The sequence below is a fragment of the Aquarana catesbeiana genome, linkage group LG09 (genome assembly GCF_042186555.1).
Source record: "Aquarana catesbeiana isolate 2022-GZ linkage group LG09, ASM4218655v1, whole genome shotgun sequence".
NCBI classification, from domain to species: domain Eukaryota; kingdom Metazoa; phylum Chordata; class Amphibia; order Anura; family Ranidae; genus Aquarana; species Aquarana catesbeiana.
Window position 1 is genome coordinate 217,913,590 of NC_133332.1, and position 26,097 is coordinate 217,939,686.

Below are 26,097 nucleotides of genomic sequence, written 5' to 3' on the forward strand. Positions count from 1 at the left end.
ATTATGAAAAAAATCCTAGCAATCCAGGTATCTGGGCTGTGCCCCAGAGCCTAGCAGGGGTATTTTGTGGGCATAAAGACACCAAACTGTGTACAGCGTATATTATCGGTAGGCTTATACTTTGGGAGGTTCCAAAGTTGTTTGGATCTTAAAGTGGAATTCCATGTAAAAATAAAAAAATACACCTTATTTCTATGAATAATATTAAAAACATTTATATTATGCATTATTATAATTGCTAAATGTCTAATTAGAAACAACAGTCTAGACTTTATACACATGATATGGCGTTGCCCGAAACTTACCCAATATTGGGCAGAGATTATACAGGTTATTTCTGACCTAGCTCAAGCACCTATATCTCTTAACCCACTGGTGTTAGGCGCAATTGATGCTGAAATGTATCCAAAAGGTATTTACAATATGGTGACCAGATTATTGCACCTAGCTAGAAAGTTAATTGCCCGATTTTGGATGGCATCCACTGTGCCTACTAAGGCGCAATGGTTTGCATATGTTAACTCCCTTCTACCTAGAGAACAATTGGCTTTTTGTCATCGAAACACAGTTAAAAAATGTAATCTCATTTGGCAGAGTTGGCTTTTGATAATCCATGTCTTGCCCCTCCACAACTAGTGATGAATAGACTGTTACAATGTTGAACCCACCAAGAGTTACAATGGTTTTGGCCTGAGCTTTGGAATTTCTCTGAGCTTTATTTCCAAGAGTAGAAAAAAATATGCCATTCTGAGCAATTGTCCATTGACAAGCTCTGGTTGTTTTGTTTGTATTTTTTTTCTTTTTTTTTCTTATTTTTCTTTATTTCTTTACAAAAACTTCATATAAGAGACAAATATGATGCATGCGATGGTCATTATTTTTCTGTATACCATATGTACAGTGCTTGTGCCATTGGTTGATTGATATGTATATATATGTATATCTTTTTTTATATTTTTATTACAATGTGCAGTTACTTAACATTCCTGTCAATAAAAAAGTTTGGGTTAAAAAAAAAAAAAAAAAAGAACAGTCTAATCCAGACAATCAGCAGTCCTCCTCTGCTTCACCGATAACTTCTTGGTACCGTTGTCCGTGTCTGTGCTAGAAGCCCCGCCCCTGTCCCCTCAATGATCACACCCACAGGCTACAGAAGACCAGGGATGTCATTCCCTGAAGTGACACTTGTAGGCAGAAAGAGACACGCCCACTGCCTGACCTTCCAGTGTGAACGAAGAGGCTTTGTGATCACATGATGGCATTACATTATGAAGAAAAAAAGTACGAAAACAAAACTTTAAAAAAATTTAGAGATGGACTTACATTACTGAAAAGATTGCAGGAGTTTCTTTAAACACAATTATTTTCAAATTAAAGTGTTTGTCCAATCTTCAACAGTAAAAAAAAAAAAACAAAAAAAAAAAAAAACTATAAAACAAATCCTAACTGATCTTTGTAGCTGCAGGCACTATGGAGTAATTCATCCTCAAATGCAGCAGCAGAGACTATTACAACCCATTTACACCATATTGCATCCACTGCAATGCCCTAATTAATTTTTTTCTTCATCGAGGCATGTTGCAATGCGCTGAAATGCAACTCATTTCAAACAAATAGGCTATACCACACCTCAAAAGCTGCTTTTTTTTCAAAGATCAGCACCCCACACAGGACACTATGGGTTGTGATGCAGTAAGGTGCATTGCAGAATTGTGGTAGCGCATGCTACTGCAGTGAAATGGTGTAAACTATCTCTAATTTTGAGTTTCAGTGGATTTCTAACTGCTTACAGCATTTCTGTTTACATTAGAAGACTAGCACCTTCAAAGTCAGAGAGGAGCTGCAATTTCAGTACATCTTTTGTGAAATTTGAAGATGAATGTCTTCACAGTGATTGCAGTGTCAGAGGTCAGTGAGGATTTGTTAAAGCTATTAAAAAAAAAAAAATTGCTTTAGATATGCTTAAAGTGTTACTAAACCCAGGACCCTGTATTCACTATATCTGGTCTCCCACAATACACCAAACATGAAAATGCAATTATTTTAGTAAATATAAACTGCTAAGTACCTTTTCTCATCAGCAGTATATAGCAGTCTTGTGACTTCTATCAGTGTCGGGCCGAGCACTGGTTAAAGCTTGTAGGAGGAGTTTTCATTCTCTTATGATTGTCCTATGAGGCTGCATGACCCCTGACCCTCTGTCTGAACAGTGCTGATTGGCCCTGTGCGGATCACATACACCCACCCAAAAAAAATTTATAAAAGCTCTCTGCACATGCTCAGTTTGGTGTGTATTGTTAGAGTGCCTCCAATGCTCTGTACCAGTGTTTCTCAACTCCAGTCCTCAAGGCGCACCAACAGGTCATGTTTTCAGGATTTCCACTAATTTTGCACAGGTGATTTGATCAGTTTCACTGCCTTAGTAAACACCACAGCCCTTTCATTTGAGGGAAATCCTGAAAACATGACCTGTTGGTGCGCCTTGAGGACTGGAGTTGAGAAACACTGCTCTGTACTATCAAGAGATTGGGAACAGTAAAAGAAGGGGAGGATCAGAGAAGACAGGATCAAACAGCCTTTTAAAACAATGCAGAGGATTAACCCCTTAGGTACCACAGTGAGTATAACAAGCATGTTTTGCTGCATATACAGACTGATTTTACTGTTAGGGGTTTAGTAATACTTTATTATTATTCACACTCGTGCAGAATCCCAATGTTGACTGGTTCTCTTTAGATTCAAGGCTCCATTTAGTACAATCACAAACATAACATGAAGAAAACCCCAAAAACAATTACATTTTCCCACCCAAGTGAATTAACGCTAACAAAACTTCATTTTGCTGTGGGTTAAATTCCTTTTCGTGGAGTAATAACGAACGGAGGTCATTGGGAAATGATGGCAGTCATGTTATTGCACGTCTGTTATTGTGGTGTCACGGGTCATCCTTCATCTCATCAGCTGTCGAGTTACTGGATGTAGAATTGGATGTCCTGGGGCGTCGCAGTGCGTCCGCGTATCTTGCAGATGAGTAATAGACACCCAGTGTGAGTTCCTCGCTGAAAGGTCGCTGGAAGGTGCAAATATTCTTCTCATCTTCCCTAATAAGTGATGATTTTCTGCCTGGGTCACTGGTGTCAGTTACAACATCTTCACCAATTCACAGTCATACAGCGGGTGCTGCAAACCATCCTCTGCAGCTTCTGCTTTACTGTTCCTAGTGAAAAGGCAGGTTTATTCATACAGCTGACTTCACATGTGAGCTTGTATGTACAGTAATAGGGCTACCTGCAAAAAAGGTTTGTAAATGAATGTTCTTGGTTTCAAAATGGCTACATGTTCTTAGGAGGTCATCAACATTTTGTACAGGCTTCTGCTTCTAGTATTCTGCACTCCTACCCTCCGTCCTGCCTTGACTTAAAGTCATATCATCAGCCCTGAGCTCTCATTCTCCTCTAAGCCTACCTAAGCATTTCCCCTTCATGCCCATCATCTTGCACAGATGGCACTCCCACTGTAAGGCTGATTTTAACTTTCTGCTGGTGTATAGCAAAGTTTTATAAAGTTTTATTCCTTTACAAGAATGTGTGTACTAGATCGAGATGTCACATAACTTAGACACTATAGCACATCCCACACATTGCATATTGGCCTTAAAGTGATACTAAATACACACTGGATTTATTTTTATTTTTTTTATAATTCTTTTTATTTCTTTAACAGACAAAACAAGACAAAACAAAACCTCATACACATTGAAGCAAAATATTAAAGCAAGTTTAAGATCCAAGCACATTACATATCAGCCATCAATTTGAAAATAGAAAATAAACATAAAATAAACATGCTATTTAAAGTTTATTTTTTCGCTATTTTAGATGTGTATTGATATTTAATTTGTTAGTCCATTCCAACCACAGTGGCCCCAGACATCCTATATATATAAATGCCTATATTAAATCCATTGTTAGTAACCCTTGTGGGCACATGATGCCGTATATGGCCTATAAATTAGGACTATATGGGCATGACTCATTGAATCCAGCAAAGTTCCCTCTTTTAAACAATTCGAATAAAGGGAAGACAGCACGGGAGCAAGGAGATCTCCATGGGCCTTATAGAATTCAATGGGAAGGCCATCCGGACACACTGTTTAATTTAAATTCTCGCTTCTCTTTCTGTATCTGGATGATGGCACTGTAATTATTTTATTTAAAACAATCTAAGTACCTTTTTCCTAATCGATATACAGCTGTCACATGTCCCAGATCATTCCCAGCCTGTCTGCAGGGAAACATGAGCAGGAGGAGCTTCTAGTCCTCTGCTGCCGGTCACATGTTCAATATAAAAAAAACAGCCTTTTGAATACAGTGTAAACATCAATAAATAATATGAATAAACTGTTTTAAAATTGGCATGTAAATATATATTTGAAATCAAATTTTTATTATTTTGTGGAAATAACATCGTGTGGGTGTATTTCTGCCAGTCACAGGCTGTGTCTTAGAGTAAGAGGGAGGTGAAGACTCCATTAATCTGCATGTAATATCCCGTACCATTGTGTTTAGCTGATTACATTGTGTTTAGCTAGTTAGTGGGCTTGGAAGAGGAGGGAAGGAGTAGGCTGTCATTTACCACTGTGTATTAGCCCACATGTGTCACTCTATATTCACATGCGTTACTCAGATGTGATATGGAGGAATCTCACTGAAACTGAGCATGTGCAGAGTTGCCACCACAGCTGCAAAATCCCTAGCTGAATTGGAGACATGGACAGAAGGTGGAGATAGAGAACAGCAGGATCAACCAGGTTTTTGCAGAATACAGAAAACGAATCCCACAGTGAGTGAGTATAAACAGCATGTAATACAGGATGTATTGATATTTTTTATGATGTGGGTTTAGTGACACTTTAATATAGCTTTTGGAGCTGAAAGGGCCATTGCTGTAAGGTTCCATATGTAATAGCATCGCTGAAGATTCAGGGAGCACAAACCACCTGCTTAGGGATTCATCCAGGTATTGCTGTATTCCACGTCTCTCCCTTTTGTTGGTGATCTAAGCACATAAGTACATCCACTGTGGGCTCATCATCTGCACTGACAGTTCAAATCTGATTGGTGATTTTCACTGGAGATTGAGGAAATTACCCTGCACTGTTTAAGAAAGAAGACCTTGCTGAATGTGTAAGGTGTGGTCAGCAGCACACTGTCAGCCAGTATGCCCAGTGCACATCCCAGACCAGGAAGGTACACATACATGATCACCCAGGGTACTGCAGAAGCCAGGAGGATGTGTTGCCCATACATGATGAAAATTTGTGGTGGGTTCTCTATACTGTACAACTCTTCCCTGGTGACACCCCCCGAAGCATAACATACACTAGGAGCATGGTTGGGGACTACTCTAAAAATAGATTGATATGAATGGCAGGCAGAGGCGTAACTAGAACGGCCAGAGCCACGGTGCAAGGATCCCCCTTTTCCTTCTTATAAAACCTGTGTACTGTGTTTTATTTTTGACACTTTTTTTTTTTAGGTGAATAGGTAGGGGTACAATGTACCCCATACTCATTCCCATAGGTTGGGAGGCCAGGATCTGGGGGCTCCCTTATCAAAGGGGGCTTCCAGATTCCGATAAGCTCCTTCCCGCAGACCCCGACAACCAACGGCCAGGGTTGTTGGGAGGAGGCCCTTTCAACATGGTCCTCATCAACATGGGGACAAGGTGCTTTGGGGTGGGGGGCGCAGGGCCCCGCTGCCCCAAAGCACCCACCCCCCCATGTTGAGGGCATGTGGTCTGGTATGGTTCAGGAGGGGGGCGTTTGCCCGTACCCACCGCCTTTCCTGACCTGCCGGGCTGTGTGCATGGAAAAGGGTCTGCTATGGCCGTTTTTTCAGCGTGTGGGTTCCCATTAAAATTCATACCAGACCAAAGGGCCTGGTATGCTCTTGGAGGGGGAATCCATGCCGTTTTTTTTTTTTTTTTTTTTTTTTTACATTGTGCGTGGAGTTCCCTCTAAAGATTCATACCAGACAATGGCTGGTATTGTCAGGGTTCAAAGTCGGATCCCTGTTCATTGAAGTCGGACTTAGTCACAGGGCAAAGTCGGATCCACAGTTGTACGACTGTCGTGTCATACAAGTGTGAAAGGGGCCTAAGGGGAATCTCTGTGGACTCTGAAATGTAAAGGGGAACCCTGATTTAAGGGGGGGCTTTGATCTAAGGGGGGATGCTATGAAATCTGGTGAGCAGAGACCTCCATCAGAGTTCCCCTTTACACCAGAGTCCATAGCATCCCCCCTTAGATCAGAGCCCCCCTTAAATCAGGGTTCCCCTTTACATTCCAGAATCCACAGAGATCCCTCTTACAGTGAAAATGGAAATTCTGCCGACTCAGATGTAAGGGGTGTTCTGTGAACTCTGATGTAAGAGGGGCTTTGGTGAGCAGAGTTCCCCTTTACACCAAAGCCCCTCTTACATCAGAGTCTACAGAACACCCCTTATATCTGAGTCTGCAGAATTTCCACTTGCACTGTAAGAAGGATCTCTGTGGACTCTGGAATGTAAAGGGGAACCCTGATTTAAGGGGGGCTCTGATCTAAGGAGGGATGCTGTGGACTCTGATGTAAAGGGGAACTCTGATGTTCCACAGAACGCCCCTTACATCTGAGTCACTCTTACATTAGGGAGGGAGAGAGGGGGGGACTTCACTCCTAGTGGATGGAGAGGCATCATCTATTAGCACCTCATCTGGCTGCTGGGCTTCAAACTTCCCACCTACACATCCTCTTTTCTTAAGGCATAGTACTGCCAGGGAGTGTGAGCAGGGCAGACACAGGAGGAGAGGGTGGGATGAGGAGAAGCTGATCAGATCTCTCCTCCCTGGGAGGTGCGGGGGGAGGGGGAATTGTCCGCGCTGGTTTTGGGCTATGAGAGACACTCGCAGCTCAGAGCCCAGCAGCCGTCAACTAAGATTAATGATTCCCTCTAATCCTTTTCCCCTCTCCCTGATATAATAATTACCTACTACTTAAGCATATTTTTTATTATTGGTAAAGGGAAAATAATGATATCTATCAGTAAGAAGTGCTAGTGCAGCAACAAGCGTTACATCTTCTTAAAGGAAACTATTATGCAATAGCTGTCTGTATTAAATGGCGTAGCTGGCAGGACTGTGTGCTGTGGAAAGACTACCAGTGATTTCTGGCTTAACATCAGACTTTAGTGGGTGACATTGCCTTATGCTGCATGACTGGTCAATAATAAACAATTTAAGTTATTATGGCTTACAGTACAGTATGAGAGAGACTGTAGTGGGAACATTAGATTGTAAGTTCCTTTGGCATTAAGCAGCGAAGAGAATGGTTTACCCTCCCTTGTAAAGCACTCCTTGGCTCTAAATAAATATAGGAAATAAATAGTTTAATAAGCATAGTTGCGTGATATAAAGCACAGAAAAAAGTTTCACACTGGAACATTCATTCATTCTTATAAACATTCTTTGTGGTTTATTTCTCTCTTGATACTAATCGTATGGAGCAAATGTTCCCATTTTGACACACACAGTCTATTTGGCATCTCCTTGGAGGGCCAGCGACCTGTAGATGGCTTCCCAATGGAGTATAAGTATGTGCTTTGTACCTCTCAAAGGGGTCGTTCGTCTTGTCACACTGTCCTATGTCGCTTACATAGTTTCCAATGTTTAAAAATCATTTTCTGTAAGACTTGAGCCGAGCTGGTGTGGGGCCTCTTCAATATGTTAGAGATGCTGCAGCCCCTCTAAAGAAGATCACTGCTGAGCATCTTAACACAAAATATCTGATGCACAATATGTGAAAAAAGCATGTAAAATAAAACCAAAGAATTTCCAAGCTCAACTTACCAAACAGCCTGTGACCAACCAAATTAACCTGCCTAACAGTATGCGTTAAAAACAGGGGTTTGGTTGCACACATTTGAAAAATACATGCATAAGCTGCAGGCCACGGCAAGGCACCCTGTAACCTGCAGACCCTAACTCTAACTTTGAAGAGTCTCCACAGTGGGAGCACATGTATTCTAATGGATAGATGAAGGGCAGATGACTGGAGGGAGCCAAACCCTCCTTAAGCGCAGGAGCACACTGAACAGTGACCCAGCACATTGCACAATGGAAGCAAAGGTGTCAGTGCGTTGCCTGACCAATATGTCATAAGCTGCAGACCACGGCAAGGCACTCTGTATCCTGCAGGCCCTAACTCTAACTTTGAAGAGTCTCCACAGTGGGAGCAACCAAACCCCTGTTTTTAACGCATACTGTTAGGCAGGTTAATTCGGTTGGTCGCAGGCTGGTTGGTAAGTTGAGCTTGGAAATTCTTTGGTTTTATTTTACATGCATTTGCCCTTCCAGTGCTCCTTGCTGTGAAGACCAGCTATAGGTGAGGGCAATGACCTTTTTTTGTATGTGAAAAAAGCACTTGGGGGTTTATTTCAAACTTGAGAGTGCAAAATTGCGTGCAGCTCTGTGCAGAAACCAATAAGCTTCCAAGTTTTTTGTCAAAATGTACTTGAATAAACTTAATTTAGAAGCTGATTAGCTACCATGCACAGCTACACCAGATTTAGCACTCTCCAGTTTTAGTAAATCAACCCCTAATGTTTATGGTTTCCCTATGGCTGGAACAATTATATTCATGTGAAGGAATTCAAGTATTATACAGTAGTATACATGTGAAGGAATTAAGTAGTAGAGAATGGTTGAAATGGTAGACAATGTTTGGAACCTTTTTCTTTGCCGCGTCCCACTGAGAACATCTCCCCTCACTTACTGTTGGGTCTTCAACACAACTGGTGAAGGTTAATTGGTTAAGGGGTCCCCTGCATTTTATCAAATCTCATGGCTGCCTATTCCTTCCTTACAGACGTCCATTCAAAAAGTGTGTGCCGGTTTCATTAACAGTGCAGTGGAACACAGGGCAGAACTCCCCACCCACCCAGTCAAGGGCAGGATTCCCCATCTCCTGTGAGGAATTATCTACCCCTTGTGATGTCACTACCCTAATACGTTCAGTGTGTATATGCAGTAAAGCATGCTTATGATACTCACTGTGGAACCTAAGGGGTTAATCCCCCACATTGTGTAAAAAGGCTGATTGATTCTTTGTTTATGATCCTCCCCTTCTTTTTCTGTCCCCAATCCATCTGCTAATAGTACAGAACCTTGGGGGGCACTCTGCACTGATTATTTGCTTGATTTCAAAAATCCAGTCTACATGAGTTGGCTTAGCATGACTTTAGTCTTCACTCTGATAATTAATTCTAAAGAGCAGTGGCGGGCCCGTAATGCAGGGTTAGGGGCGCCATCCCCCTATCCATGCATCTGGCCCCCTAATCTACATGCGGGGTGCTGGATGCATGGATTCCAATCGGGGGTTCTGAGACCTGTTTCCTGATTGGCTGAAAGGAAAAGAGATCCTATTGGCCTAGGAGGAGGGAGGAGACGCAGGGGGAGCCGCCCGGAGGGAAGCACTGCCCACGCCATAGATGGGGCAAGTGCGGGGCTGGTAAATGACCCACCAGTGGAGGGGGCGTGCGGTGACCTGACCGACCAGGGGGGGTGTGGCTGTGGCTGTGGGTGTATTGTTTGCCATCCCCCCAAAAAATATACCACCAGCCACCACTGCTAAAGAGCGTTGTCGTTATAAACCAAATAAAAGCTTTTGTTTGGATCAGGGTTCTTCTTTCCTGCCATCTACAAAATACACTAAAACTTTCATCATTAGAACAACAAAATACATCATTCCTCAATTTGTACCTAAAGTGGACCTAAGCTCAAAATTTTGAACAGTCTTAAAAAGTTAAAGTGATTGTAAAGTCTTTGTTTTTTTTTTTTTTTATAAACATAACAAACATGTTATACTTACCTGCTCTGTGTAGTGGATTTGCACAGGGCAGCATGGATCCTCCTCTTCTTGGGTCCCTCTTCGCTGCTCCTGGCCCCTCCCTCCTGTTGAGTGCCCCTACAGAAAGCAGCTTGCTATGGGGGCACCCAAGCTGAGCTGCAGCTCCGTGTATTCATTCAGACATGGAGCTGTGGTTCGACCCCACCCCCTCTCTCTCCTGATTGGCTAACGGACTTTGAGTGATAGCAGCATGAGCCAATGGTGCCGCTGCTGTGTCACAGCAAATCAGGAGGGCAGTCCCGGACGGCCAAGGGACTTATGGACATCGCTGGACAGAGATGGGGCTCAGGTAAGTATTAGCGGGGCTGAGGGGGGCTGCTGCACACAGAAGGCTTTTTATCTTAATGCATAGAATGCATTAGGATGAAAAACCTTCTGCATTTACAACCGCTTTAAGCTAGCCACAGATGGATTGAATCCCAGCCGAGATTCAGTCCATCTATGGGCAGGTTGGTTGTACTGAAATGAATCCATTAGTCACATAATTACCACCAGCCTGTCCATTTTTTTTTTTTTCATGCGATCACCGCCGGTGGCTATAGCTGCCAGCTGTGATCATCGTGTTCTGCCGACAAAGAAGGCTCCCCACCAACAGAACACAATAGCGCTGGGGGAGGGATTTCCCCATAAACACTAGCTGTGTTGATGAGGGAATCAAGCAATTTTCTCACCTTCTACCCGTGGTGGAAGGAAATAAAACTGCATAATCTATGGGCTGCTTAGGACAGGCATTATGAAGAATGGATAGGCGGGTTATGAGGATTATAAATTTTAGTTGTCAACAGTAAGAAGAAGATCTCACATGACCTAAGTCTATGACATATAGAAGAATTCCTTTTTCTTATACCCTAGGCCCCTTTAACATGGGCTATTTGTTTTCCCTCCTCTGCTTGCTTAGCAGGGATCGCTCCGTTGATCGGATGTCAGCGCACATGTCACCGCTGACATCCGTCGCTTCATAGAGGTCTATGGAGCGCCCATTCGGGTCCGCCTAAAAAACTGACAGGCAGACCTGAACGGTCCGCCCGTGTGAAAGGACCCTAAGTCTTTGACAGCCGTGCACTGGGGCAGTGACTTATGGAGAGTTTTTAATTATAGTAAAGGCTCTGATATTATCGGCACCCACAATGCTGTAGTCCTGGAGATCACAACTGCTAGACCTGGAGATGTCTGGACACCCTGTCATATGACCATTTATTTCAACAAAAATCTTCCTTTAAGATTATATGTGCATTCAGCATATTTTTATGCCTGTTAATTACCTGTAAAATCTTCCTTATATAGACATTCAAAAGCAAGACTAACGCTGAATACTGCCATCTTGGATGTGATTTCGACAGACGCAGAGCTGTCTCTCTAGTGACACTGCAAAGTGCCTCCTCTTCTGGCAGCTACAGAAAAGGTTATTATGGGGGATAAAGGGAGGAGCAGAGCAGCTGGGTCAGCACAGGGAATAATTAGACACTCCCTGAAGAGAAGATGGCAATGCTATGTAAGGAGGGAGAGGGCTGTGCCAGGGAACTGACTCCTCTTGGAGTAATCTCATTTTCTAGCAGGTTCAAAGGCAGTAAATAAAATAATGTATGGAAAGAAAGGACACGGCAAGGAAGCATTTAAAATATCAGATTTTTCTGCATCCACTGTAAAATTTTAAACTCCCATCACTTTCTGTCCTGATGACAATGGTCGCCTGGACAGATATGTATAAGTGATTGTGCCAAGCAGGGATGTAGAGAACAATAAATACATATCAGTGAGTCTAACCTTTCCCCTAATAATTTAGATACACAATAATGCCTTTCTGACAGTTAAAGCTAACCCTACATTTTGAGTTTAGGTACATTTTATGTGTGTTGCTATTCAAGTCATTTGTAATCTTGCCACAGAGTTTTGCAACACAGACAAGGCGTGATGTAACTAAGGCTGCTACGGTACCCCTGAGGAAATGCGTACGTTGTGTGTGTGTGTGTCTGACGACATGCATATATATGAAACCCTGCAGCTGAGTCCTATCACGAGCCGAGTCCCCAGGGACAGGAGAGCTCTGGGAATCCTAGACATGCTAATCTCTTCATAACATCAACTTAGTCATGTCCGCCGCAAGGTGACTCAGACTGCGAAGACCTTAACGCTTTTTCCTATAATCCTGCCTGTGTCGTGTCATCTGTGAGCCAGCAGGGGGAAATCGGGCTAATGTTAGGAAATAAGATTTAACAAAATAGCAGAAATATCAACAAAGATAGTGGGAGATTAAAGCTGAACTCTCTGGAACCTGACAGTTTACTTGTGCAGAGGGGTAGGCGCCTACCCTGCAAGGGTTAGTTGCTAGTTTATTCTACTTATGCTGGTCATACACGGTTTGAATTTCGACAGAGTTTTCTTTCGAAAATCGTATCTAAGAATTTTCATACGAATTTCGCACCATTAGTGGGCTGCAGCAATGGCCGATTTTCGAGCGGCAATCAAATTTGAGGAATCGGACATGTTGGAAATTTTTTGAAAAACGAACGATTTTCTAATCAGTGATGGGAGAATCGTGCCAGAAATGTAATAAGAAAAAAAAAATGTGCATGTGCAAGAAAAGAAAATTTATGGAGAGAAAAGAAGATTCCCAGCCACGAATATTCTTTTCTGTAGCAACATGAGGTGAAATTGAAGGCTTGGTCGGCCGAATTTCGAAAATCAGTGGTGGCATCATTGGATCACCAAAAAAACGAACTTTCTGATTTTGAAAAGAAAATTTGTTCGAAATTCGACCATGTATGGCCTTCTTTAGTCTAAAAGCAATTTTATTTACTCTGCTCCTTTGGCAGACAAAACCCCCCCATGCTCTAGTCTGCACACCTAGGGGGTGATATATATATATATATATATATATATATATATATATATATATATATATATATATATATATATAGTCAGAGTCTTCACTTGGAAATGCGATAACCCTAACTACAAAGACCTGAGGTGTGTCTTGGCCTGGCTGGTCAGTATGCCTAAAAGAGGGCATACCCTGAATGAATATAAATGAAATGATGAAAGTATGGGGAACAGGTGGGTGTGAACCCAGAAATGAGCCGACGAAGGATCTGAAGGTGGAGGAGGAGGGATATAAAGCCCTCAGACTCCTCCTACAAATTCAGGCTAGCCTGCGGCCAGCCTTCCAACTTGAGTCTTCACTTGGAAATGCGAGCTGGTCAGTATGCCTAAAAGAGGGCAAAAAGACACACAAAGTAGGTGTGATGTGAAAGCTACAAAGAAGGGCCAGAAACAACCATCAGTCCAGAAAATGCGAATGCCCGGGTGACTACAGCAAAAAGGGGTTTACATATGTAGCTGCTAAAACGGAGGATCTCCAGTGCCCCATAAACCTGATGATAAAAAAGGGACCCCCTGTGCGGACCTACGAAAATTGCTTCCGATCCAGATGAATATCCAGAAAAGAGGTTTAGGATTCGAGCCTAGTTTGTCAAGTAACCTGGACATGAGAACAAACTGTTTGTAGTGAGGGGATGCATGGGGAGAGGGAGAAAGAGCAGACCCAAGGAATGTTGCAGAAAAGGACAAATACTTTAAGCCAACATCGTTACTGTGGTACAGTAATATAACCACAAACCCCTGGCTTATCCATCTATTCTAATGAAGGGGAAGTTGTAAGCGTGGTAAAAGAAAACTGCCTAGAGCACTAACTGGGAACTGCGCCAAGGGTAGGATATAGGAGGACTGAAACACCGCGAAAACCTGGCCGGTAACTGGTAGCCGTGCCAAAGAGAACATCCCTGACTTCCCTGAATACCCTTGATGGCTTAGAGAGGGTGAGCTGCAAAAAATGGACAGACTGACAGGAGTTTGTAGGTCCTGACATGCTGGTCACCTGATAGATACTTGATGTTGTTGGTAGATGAGGCCAAATTGCTGAGGCAATATGCAGCGAAAGCCAGAGACATGAACCTATGAAACCTTCACACCCTTGGTAGAAGCCCTCGGAATACTCTGGATAAAGAACCATTGGCCAGATCGATCACCTATAACCATGTTGCCCCTAGTTATACATGCCACTGTAAAGAAATTCCAACAACACCTGCAGGCATACTGAGAAAAGCAGGAGCCGCAGCTGACACCTCTGCGCAAACCAAGCGGGCTATGATCCCCTCCATCCTGTCTAACAATTGTAACATAGACGTAAGAGCGCATTGAGTACCGCATGAAACTGGGTTGAAGAATCATGTATAGAAACATGTGCTGCGCTGGTGGATGAAAGAGGTTGGGATGGAGTGGGGACTAACCACCTGAAATACTGCCCCGCCCCCCAGCTGAGGCCAGGAAAGTGGTACACCAGCGATAAAACTCAGCTATGAGTTTGGTATGGTCGCGCCACCCTAAATGACGGGGTGCTACCATGCACCGAACCCCCATGCGGCGGTGGAGGGATGAATGTGAATTGGTCACTTCCAAAATGCACAACATGCCCTGATCTAAGGAAACACAACTAGAGAAATGAGACCAGACAACCAACCCACAAAACAACAACACCCCTACGTACCTGACAAGTATGAGGATGTAGGCGCAGAAATGACAAGACCAACAGCGCGTGAATGTGAACCTAATGCTGACACAACCCTAGTGTATGTAGTGAGCAAGCCCGAGCAACCTGCAGCGCCAAGACAGGTAATTAAAAACGAACACTCAGGGCTGAGGTACCCACAGACCATGATGGGTAGTAGTAAAGGTGTAATGGTGAACGTGCACGTATGACGTATGGTATACGGGCGAGAAGATTGTGGGACGACAATCAATTAAAAACGAAACCTCAGCCCGTATGGGTCCGTAAACGTGACACACCCTGGATGTGAGTCCTAGCTAACAGACATGCTACGAACGAAATGCTGTGACAGAACAACAGAGACAGATAACAAACAAACCCTCAGGGCTAGTGTACCCACAGACCAAGGTGGGTAGATGTGCAAGTGTAATGAAATAAGCATGCATTGTATGACATATGTTATACAGGTGAGAAGATTGTGGGACGACAATCAATGAAAACAAAATCTTAGCCCGTATGGGTCCAAAGGTGTGACAGACCCTGGATATGAGCCCTGGCTAACAGAAATGCTACGAACAAAATGCTACGACAGGAATACTACGAACGAAATGCAACAACAGAAAATAGACAGATAACAAACAAACCCTCAGGGCTAGTGTACCCACAGACCGTGGTGGGTAGACGTACAAATGTAATGAAATGAGCGTGCATCGTATGACGTATGTTATAGGGGTGAGAAGATTGTGGGACGACAATCAATAAACCGAAACCTCAGTCCGTATGGATCAATGGACGCGACAGATCCTAGATGTGAACACTAGCTAACAGAAATGCTACGACCGGAAAATCTACGAATGAAATACTACGAATGAAATGCTACGAATGAAAATTGCTATGACAGGAAACTTACGACAGAATACTACAAACGAAAAGCTACGACGACAGGAAAATGCTGTGACAGAAAAATGCTGCGACAGGAAAAGCTACGACAGGGAAATGCTGCGACAGGAAAAAACTATACAACAGGAAAATGCTACGAATGAAATGCTGCGACAGGGAAATGCTGCGACAGGGAAAACGCTACAACCGGAAAACGCTACGAATGAAATGCTTCGACAGGAAAATGCTACGACGGGGAAATACTACGACAGGGATAAGCTATGACAGGGAAAACGCTGCAACCGGAAACCGCTACGAATGAAATGCTACAACAGGAAAATCCTACTACAGGAAAATGCTACGAATGAAATGCTGCGACAGGGAAAACGCTACAACCGTAAAACACTACGAATGAAATGCTTCGACAGGAAAATGCTACGACAGGGAAAACGCTACAACCGGAAACGCTACGAATGAAATGCTACAACAGGAAAATGCTGCGACAGGAAAAAACGCTACAGCCGGAAAACGCTACGAATGAAATGCTACGACAGGAAAATGCTACGAATGAAATGATACGACAGGGAAATGCTGCGACAGGAAAAAACGCTACAACCGGAAACCGCTACGAATGAAATGCTACGACAGGAAAATGCTACAAATGAAATGATACTACAGGGAAATGCTGCGACAGGAAAAAACGCTACAACCGGAAAACGCTACAAATGAAATGCTACGACAGGAAAATGCTACGAATGAAATGATACGACAGGGAAATGCTACGACAGGGAAATGCGAAAGCTATGGTAGAACATGCTACCGACAGACCCGTTATGACGGAACACGCTGCTTGACCGAGCTGTTTCCAGAACATGCTAATGACAGAACTGCTATGACAGAAACACGCTGACGACAGAAACCGCTATGGCAGAAACCGCTATGCTAGAAACTGCTATGACAGAACACGCTGCTGACCGAGCTGTGTAACAGAACATGCTAATGACGGAACTGCTATGACAGAACATGCTGCTTGACCGAGCTGTTGTGACAGAACCCGTCAATGACAGAAACTATGACAAACACACTAATGACAGAAACCGCTACTGTCAGAAACCCAGAAATGAGCCGACCAAGGATCTGAAGGAGGAGGAGGGATATAAATTATTTATTTATTTTTTTTTTCATTCACTGTTTCACAGTATAAATTTAGCCCTTACAGTAGTGCTTAGCTGCTGTATTTGTACAATAAAGGGCTAATTTTTGTTTATCCCCAACATGACAGGTGATAAAAAATGCATGCTGCTGCTACTAAATGTCTTTGCGACAGCGGGTACAGGTAGTTTGTATCAAGTATGACAAGGGAGTCTGTCATGTACAATACTATATTACAATCCTGTCTGAAAATCTGCAAAGCGGTGTTTTAGGTATTTTAATTATTTTCTTCTTTAGATAAAAATGTTGTTCTCTGAATCTGATATGTACCATATTCAGCATCTTATACTCTGTATATATCTCCTGTTATTCTCAGTGGATTAGATATTTTTTCCCCAATCATATAGCTGATTAATTAAATTTACCACTGCAAACTGTATAGCTATCCAGTAATAAATCGTTTTTTTTTAAAGAGGAAGTAAACACTTTTGTTTTTAGTGACCTGCAAAGTAGAGGCATAATGTGCTAGTATGCATCACATACTAGCACATTATGTGAAACTTACCTGCAAACAAAGCCCTCATTGTCTCCGCTGGAGATCGCATCCATCTTCACCCATCTTCCTTCTGGGTCCACGGACTCTGGCTCTGTGACTGGTCGAAGCCGCGTGACATTATGCACGGGAGTCACCGGTCATGGAATAGGGCTCTGAAGAAACTACACGGGCGCCTGTTCCTTCAGAGTGCATGCGCCAATGACGTCTTCGGTGGCATATACAGTAAATATCTCTTAAACGGAGCAAGTTTAGGAGATATTTACAGTACCTATAGGTAAGCCTTATTATAGGCACATACAATCAAACTTTATATAATAGCTAAACTATACACCACACTTTTTTTAAGGTTTTTATCTGATTAATCGATACAATAACTGGTCAATTAATCGATCATGAAAATAATCATTCGTTGCATCCCTAGTCTCATACAGCTCCTACTCGTGTCTCATGTAGTCCTACTTATATCACAAGCAGTCCTAATTGTATTTCATGCAGTCCTAATTGTATCTCATGCAGCTCCTACTCATGTCTACTGTAATTCCTACATATGACTTTTGCCGTTCTACTTGTGCTTCTTGCAGCTCTTCCATTAAAAAAAAAAGTGCACTCACAATGATATATGCATTAAAAAATACAAACTGTTTCTATAGGCAACAGTCCTTCTTACACACACTTAAATAAAGAGGCCCATATCTCCTAGAGATTAATTTGCCAAAACTGCAAAATGGAAAGACACTAGAGAGGAAAACAGGGATTTGCTGCTCACCCCTTGGAAACTGAAAACAAAAGAGAGGTTCCCCCAAGGTGGGGTTTTTAGGCAGCACAATGATAAAGGGAGTCGGATTCAATATCAAAAATATAACAAATTTATTGAGGTATATCATAAAAGTTAAAACAATGAGCTCCAGTAGGGGGTACTTGAGATAAAATTACATGTTATATGAGCTGAACATATATTGGCAGACACATATTCACAACAATAATAATAATAATAATTACCCAATAATGTATGTTCAGCAGAGAGAGGGGCAAGGCCTCCCATATGGATCTCCATATGGGAGGCCTTGCCCCTCTCTCTGCTGAACATACATTATTGGGTAATTATTATTATTGTATTCATACTCTATATGGTGAATGTAACTACTACTATATCAATGTAATTTACTCACATGTATCAATTTCATCTATGTATATTTTTCAGCAGACTATTCCTCTGAAGAAGACCCCAAGTACAGGGGTTGAAACGCGTCAGGTCAAAATATTCATGCTACCCAGTGTTGTTGTGAATATGTGTCTGCCAATATATGTTCAGCTCATATAACATGTAATTTTATCTCAAGTACCCCCTACTGGAGCTCATTGTTTTAACTTTTATGATATACCTCAATAAATTTGTTATATTTTTGATATTGAATCCGACTCCCTTTATCATTGTGCTGCCTAAAAACCCCACCTTGGGGGAACCTCTCTTTTGTTTTCAATTTGCCAAAACTAACCTCCTAACTTGCTGTGTTCCCATATCAATTATTGCAACACCTGCTGCATAACGTTATTTAATAAAAACCACCTTGCATTATCTATAGGAACATGACTGCCTCTTGCATTAATTCCTGCAAAACGAATCTGGTTAATTATATATACATTGTTGTGTTCAGCTCTTAGGTGTAGGATAGGCTGCTGCCTCCCCTGGAGTGCTACAATTGAAGCTCCCATATTAAAAGATTGTGTATATGTAGGGGTGGGTGGTGCTGTCCGTCACCTGAAGAGTGATCCTCTGCAGTGAGTCACTCCTCCCAGGTGAATATGTAATAGGTGGATATTAATTGCTTCAGGTGGCGCTGCCCGTCACCTGAAGAGTGATCCTCTACAGTGAATCACTCCACCTAAGTGAATATGCAATAGATGGGTGATAATTATTCCCGTCACCTGAAGGGTAATGGGTCACTCACCCCTACATATACACAGTCTTTTAATCTGGTTTATTGCCCTATCGTTTGGAATCTCTGAGAAATGGCAGGCAGAAATCTGGTGGCAAAAGGCAACAAGAGAAGGATTTACACAAAGCATTCTCCTTGAAGGCTTAGGAGGACCAGCTAGGTAGGATTTCTTTTAAAGGTCATTATTGTTATTTTACAGATAAGTTCCAGCACCTGGAGGGTAACATGGCCATCTTCTGCGTAATATGTAACCAATAGTGATCTGCTGATCAGTGTACCAACTGCCTAGCTATATCATGACTGCTGGGAAGCTTAGGCATGTCTTAACCCCACTTATTGAAACCAAAAAACCTTGCTCCCCAAAAAGACACAGAGACTACTTTAAGTTGGAAGTAGGGCAAGGCCACAGCTTTATTGAACATACGAAATATAACAACCCTCAAAATACCACATAACCATGCCAGTCACAGTTAGACTATCCGTGTTTGGTTATGGATGCTCACGGTATAAGAGGCCTGTCTCCAACATCAGTGCGAGACAGGCATTAAACTGACCCCAGAATTAAACTTGAGGGCATAGCCCATAAAGTAATATCAATCGCTGGCAAGGTAAAACCGCCAATAAAACTGTGACAAAACTCACAACGGGCGGGTGGGTGTTCAACTCTTGTGACGTTAACTTCTCTTGAGAGTAGTGGGACATGCCTCTGCGTAGCCTTTTCTAGAGTTCAGGCTCCACCCAGTCACCTCTTGCCATCGTAGCCAATTCCAATGGAGCCACTCTAATGCCCCGTACACATGGTCGGACTTTGTTCGGACATTCCGACAACAAAATCCTAGGATTTTTTCCGATGGATGTTGGCTCAAACTTGTCTTGCATACACACGATCACACAAAGTTGTCGGAAAATCCGATCGTTCTGAACGCGGTGACGTAAAACACGTATGTCGGGACTATAAACGGGGCAGTGGCCAATAGCTTTCATCTCTTTATTTATTCTGAGCATGCGTGGCACTTTGTCCGTCGGATTTGTGTACACACGATCGGAATTTCCGACAACGGATTTTGTTGTCAGAAAATTTTATATCCTGCTCTCAAACTTTGTGTGTCGGAAAATCCGATGGAAAATGTGTGATGGAGCCTACACACGGTCGGAATTTCCAACAACAAGGTCCTATCACACATTTCGGAAAATCCGACCGTGTGTACGGGGCATAACTCCCTGGTTAGGTTGACGCCCACTTAGATGCCAAGCATCCAGCAGTCAAGGCTTCCTTTCCTTAGGACAGGGAGGGTCAAGGGGCCTTCATTGATATCCCCAGCCCATATAAACCTGATTTTGCACATTTCACTTGTAGAATAATCCAGACCACTGTCTTCTGTAGTAAAAATTTTAATATTTTTTTTTTTTACATATTCTGACATAAGGAAAGGCGAGGTATTTGAAGGATGTTGTGTTCCACCTTGCATGCTTTCATATGAGGGAAACTAAGGTGGAATCTGGTCTGGGTTTTCTGGGCCACTTTGGTAGTGTGAGATCCAAGTGGGATACATCTTCCCACTTGTGCCAGCAGCAGGTAGGATAAATAAGGAAGGGCTGGAGCAAGAGCAACTCAGGAAGCTACCTGAGAGAGAGAGACATGTGGAAATTGGAGCTGGAAAAACTCGCACTGATATGTTTTTACCATTAACCTCCCCTCCATATTTCTCTGATGACAGGTTGCCTTCAAAATCAACCTGTACCCCATTTTGAGGTTTCAAGATAAATCTGCAACCTAACAGCAGATTCCAAAGTCTGTTACCTTCATACTGCAGATATATTCTTCTGTGCACCTCTCTGATTTAGCTTTATTTTGTTTATGGGGTCTTACTGCTTGCAAATTGCAATTACAGTGTCCAGTTAGACTGCTTCAGTGGCCAGAAAATACATTCTCATTGGACAAGTAGATACCAGTTGGTGGAGCTTTGTCAGGAACAGGCCCCAGTGGAGCTTAGTCAGGAACAGGCCCCAGTGGAGCTTAGTCAAGAACAGGCCCCAGTGGAGCTTAGTCAAGAACAGGCCCCAGTGGAGCTTAGTCAGGAACAGGCCCCAGTGGAGCTTAGTCAGGAACAGGCCCCAGTGAAGCTTAGTCAAGAACAGGCCCCAGTGAAGCTTAGTCAAGAACAGGCCCCAGTGAAGCTTAGTCAGGAACAGGCCCCAGTGGAGCTTAGTCAGGAACAGGCACCAGTGGAGCTTAGTCAGGAACAGGCCCCAGTAACAAAGTGAAACTAAATCAGAGAGGGGGTACTGAAGCGGCTTTATAAATATAGATGTAATAACAGACATATTGTGTTGTCTGCTCTTATAAAGGATTTTCCGATTTAAATATTTTAAAATGAAGTGCAGGATGAAGATTCACTTTAATCCCCTCGTTTGTTACTCCTGATCTTTGAATCCACTGACTTAAACACGCACACGCTGCTGGAAGATATCTGGCCCCTGCCAAACTGTCTTTCTGCTATTCTTGACAGATTGATTTCATATTGTGACTATTCTGTGAAGCATCCTCTTTTTTCAGCCTTCCATCTAAATCTTCCTTCTTCAGCGCTTCGGCACAGATCACTGGGGAGGAAACTTATTGCACTGGGCCCCCTCTGCAGTTTAATCATGCTTTTTTTTTCTTTTTTGTAATACCAGCTACAGAACAAAAATATACAGTCAGAGGTTGAAATGTGCAATGTCAGGGCCTGTCGGCAACCTTACATTATCCAAATTTTCTAAAGCTGTTTTATTGTTCCCAGTAAAGAAGGGAGCGGGATGCAATTTTGTTCATTCATTAACCCCCACCCGGGTTTAGTGATTTTGCGCTACTGTGTGGCGCTAATAGGACTTGCAATGAAAAATGATCATTTAAAATGGAATATATGGTCTTACATGTTTATTCAGAAAATATTAAAAAGCTCAATGTAGATAACACAGTGAGTCAATCAGAAGCTGAGCCCAAGCATTGATCTTGCTGTTTGACATGGATCATATGTCCCGACACCGTGGCTGTGTTTGGGTGCCGCCAGCCACAGGAAACCTGAAACTGCTGATGAGTAAGTATTATACAATTGTTCTTAGCAGCGTTAGTTGGAAGATAGCCGGTTATTCGCTATTGCTTTAACTTATGTCGTGTAAATAGAATATGGTGACTTTAAATTGGACCCGTGCTTTGCCCATTTAGAACAAAACAAAAGGATCTCTTAGCTCAGTGTTTCTGAACCTTTTTTCGGTCAAGGCACTCTTTAAAAGTTATGGATAATCTGGAGGCACCCTTTAATAATTATGAACAGTCTCAAGGCACCCTTTAAAAATTATGGTCAGTCTCGAGGCACCCCATTCTAAATTGTAAAAGCTATTCTAATAGTTTTACATAATGTAGAAACATCCACAAGTCCAAGTAGGACACCCAATGTTAGAGGTGATTTATTCTTCCAAAACAAATATACTTTTGCAAGCTGGTACTGACTAGTATTCCAATGTTGCTCTTCTCCCTCAGTTTTTCTCCATCACTCAGCTAATGGGACCCCCAAGCTGATGGAGAGGGGCAGGGGAGGGTCAAATAAGGATGCTAGGCAGACAACTGACGTCCTCTTTATCGACTGATGATGCCATTGGTAAGATGCCAGCAGCTTGAAGGATGTAACGGTGCACAATGAAAACCTGTGACTTACAGGTGCACCTCATAAAACTAGAATATCATCAAAAAGTTAATTTTATTTATTTCAGTTCAAAACGTGAAACTCATATTATATAGATTCATTACACACAGAGTGATATATTTCTAGCATTTCTTTCTTTTAACCACTTCCGGACTGCCCCACATACATTTACTGTGGCAGGGAGGGCCGGGTGTGCAAAATCACGTGCCTGTACGTGATTTCATGCACGTGGTTTAGGGGGCGTGCGTGCGCCGCCGGAACCTGCCGATCGCTCAGAAGAGAACCGGAGCAGCAGTGTGCCGATGTAAACAAAGCTCTGTCAGGGAGGAAAAGAGAGAGATCATGTTTCAGCTAAGCTGAATCACGATCTCTCTTTTCTTCCAGTGAATCCACTCCCCCACAGTTCGAAAACACCTCCCAGGGAACAGTTAACGCCTTTGATTGCCCCTGGTGTTAACCCCTTCCCTGCCTGTGCCATTTATACAGTGATCAGTGCATATTTTTTTTAAGCACTGATCACTGTATTGGTGTCACTGGTCCCCAAAAAGTGTCACTTAGGGTCATATTTGTCTGCCGCAATGTCGCAGTCCCGCTAAATATCGCAGATCGCCGCCATTACCAGTAAAAAATAAAGTCACTAAATCTATCCCGTAGTTTGTAGACGCTATAACTTTTGCGCAAACCAATTAATATACGCTAATTTGGATTTTTTTACCAAAAATATATAGCACAATACATGTTGGCCTAAATTGATGAAGAAATTTGTTTTTTTATGTAGCAAGGTCTTTTACCTCTTTTGGTCTAATGAGGACCTCCAAGGCCAAAGATAGCTGACATCCTTCAATATGTGGTGGGTTGTGAGACATAGTGGGTGCAAAGATGGTGAAAGTCATTGGGCGCCAGACACTTCTTGGATGTAAAAGAGGTTTTATTTCTTTTGACAGCCCTTTTTATATATTTTGGGGGGAAAGAGGGTTAGGGCCAAGACACCCTTAGATAGTTGCAAACTCAATTGGCAGATTCCGAGACTTCAATAGGAGAACAGCCATGCAGAGAAAGGCCCCAGCAAGAAGCCACATCTGCACTTGCAGGAATGCTGTCTCCTATGGTAACAGTCCTTTATCAGTTCCTAACTCAAACGTAACAGTTCTTTCAGCTCCACTACAACTGCTCCTTGTAATTCTTCAATACTGAGCACCTGGTCTCTCACTAGACCCTCTGATTCACTGTCTATGAATCCCTTGAGCTTCTCCAAGGTTTGTGGCAGTATCTCCTCAAGCGTGACCCACGCTTCCCTGCTGGGTCCCTAGCTTGGCACTCCAGATACTTCTCAAACTTTACCCCTGCGAACCGGCTCGGTCCCTGGCTTGGCACACAAGGTTGCTCTGCAAGCATATCCTCTGCTGGTTGGGTCCCTGACTTGATCACGGCCTGAAGTTCCCCGATTCTCCACTGTGCCCTTTCGGTGAGAATATGGTTCCGGTACTTCAGTTACTCACTGTGGTCCCTGGTAAAGTCAATTGGTCTCTTCCTGGCGACAGCTTCCCTTCTACCTCCGACCACTGACAGGTTCTCAACCCTGCGCTGCTCTTCTACTTCTGGATAGGCCCTTACACAGCCTAGCAGCCAGATGCCCCCGGGATAGGCCCAATCTCCGGCCTAGCAGCCCGGGGCATACGACACATGTCCACCCAGATAGCCATCCAGGTACAGCGTCACACGACCACACAATTGTCACTTAAAAAACGACGCAGTGCCATATCGCATAAAATGGCCTGGTCAAGTGGTTCATTTTGATGATTATGGCTTACAGCTAATGAAAACCCAAAATTCAGTATCTCAGAAAATTTTAATATTTTATAAGACCAATAAAAAAAAAGGATTTTTAATAAAGAAATGTTGACTTACTGAAAAGTATGTCCATGTACAGTATAGCATGCACTCAATAGTTAGTCGGGGCTCCTTTTGCATGAATTACTGCATCAATGCAGCTTGGCATGGAGGCAATTGGCCTGTGGCACTACTGCCATGGAAACCCAAGTTGCTTTGATAGCGGACTTCAGCTTGTCTGCACTGTTGGGTCTGGTGTCTCATCTTCCTCTTGACAATACCCCACTGATTCTCAATGGGGTTTAGGTCAGACGAGTTTTCTGGCCAACCCAGCACAGTGATACCATGATCATTAAACCAGGTATTGGTACTTTTGGCAGTGTGGGCAGGTGCCAAGTCCTGCTGGAAAATTATATCAATATTTCCAAAAAGCTGGTGAGCAGAGAGACGCGCGAAGTGCTCTAGATAGATAATATCCTGGTAGAGGGCTGTGCTGACTTAAAACACAGTGGACCAACACCAGCAGATGACATGGCTCCCCAAATCATCACTGATTGTGGAAACTTCACACTGAACCTCATGCAACTTGGATTCTGTGCCTCTCTACTCTTCCTCCAGACTCTGGGACCTTGATTTCCAAATGAAATGCAAAATTTTTCACAGTCAGTGATGATTTGGGGAGACATGTCATCTGCTGGTTTGGTCCACTGTGTTTTATCAAGTCCAAAGTAAGTGCAGTCCTCTACCAGGATATTCTAGAGCACTTCATGCCTCCCTCTACTGACCAACTTTATGGAGATGCTGATTTCATTTGGTACCTGCCCACACTGCCAAAATGCACCTGTAGTGTAACTAAAAAGACAGCCTTCATCGTTACACCAGCTTGTATACAATTTTTGGGCAATTTTTAGGCATTTTGCCAAGGCACCCCTGAAGAAACCTCAAGGCACCCTGGTTGAAAAAGGCTACCTTAGCTGACCCCAGCTACACATACTCCTCTTCCTTTTGCTCTGCTGTCACATTATTTGGTTGTTGATTAATAAAGAGACAGACCCAATACTTCCATATACATGTGTTTCACCCCCATTCCTCTCATTTAAAGCTTAGCTTCTTGTTGATTGGCTGCTCAGTCATCTAGTGCTATCATGTGAACTTGAGCAGAAAGTCCTTAGCCCTTAAAAAGCGTTGTGACTTAGAGCTTCTTCTCCTCTGTCCTGGCAGCCTGAAAGAGTGGTAAGGTATGTGCTGCTGTGGACGAGGCATTGGATCACAGTAAGGATCTGCTACATTATGTATGAAACCTATTTAAATTAATATGCAGTACTAGTGAAATCTTTTTTTTTTCTCTAGGATTCTGGCAACAGCCGGCACAGACTTTGACCTGCGAACATTGAGAGCGGTGAGAGTGCTGAGACCCCTGAAACTCGTCTCTGGGATCCCCAGTAAGTGATATTGCATCATTCTCTGTAATACATTGCATAAGTGTAAAGAGAACCTCTCGGAGTGGAGATGTAGGAGCCACCATCACTGACTTAAAAGTGCAAGACACAGGGCTTTCATATATACTCTTTTA

At 43.0% G+C, this 26,097-nt stretch overlaps 1 protein-coding gene across 10 annotated transcripts in view; it reads left to right on the forward strand.

The window, feature by feature from the left end:
- CACNA1B (calcium voltage-gated channel subunit alpha1 B) overlaps positions 1-26,097 on the forward strand; it is a 404,014-nt gene that overhangs the window by 134,196 nt on the left and 243,721 nt on the right. For all 10 annotated transcript variants that reach the window (XM_073599719.1, XM_073599724.1, XM_073599718.1 and 7 more), the window contains exon 3: positions 25,875-25,966. In XM_073599719.1, coding sequence (XP_073455820.1) covers positions 25,875-25,966 — 92 coding nt within the window. The remainder of the gene's footprint in view (positions 1-25,874; positions 25,967-26,097) is intronic.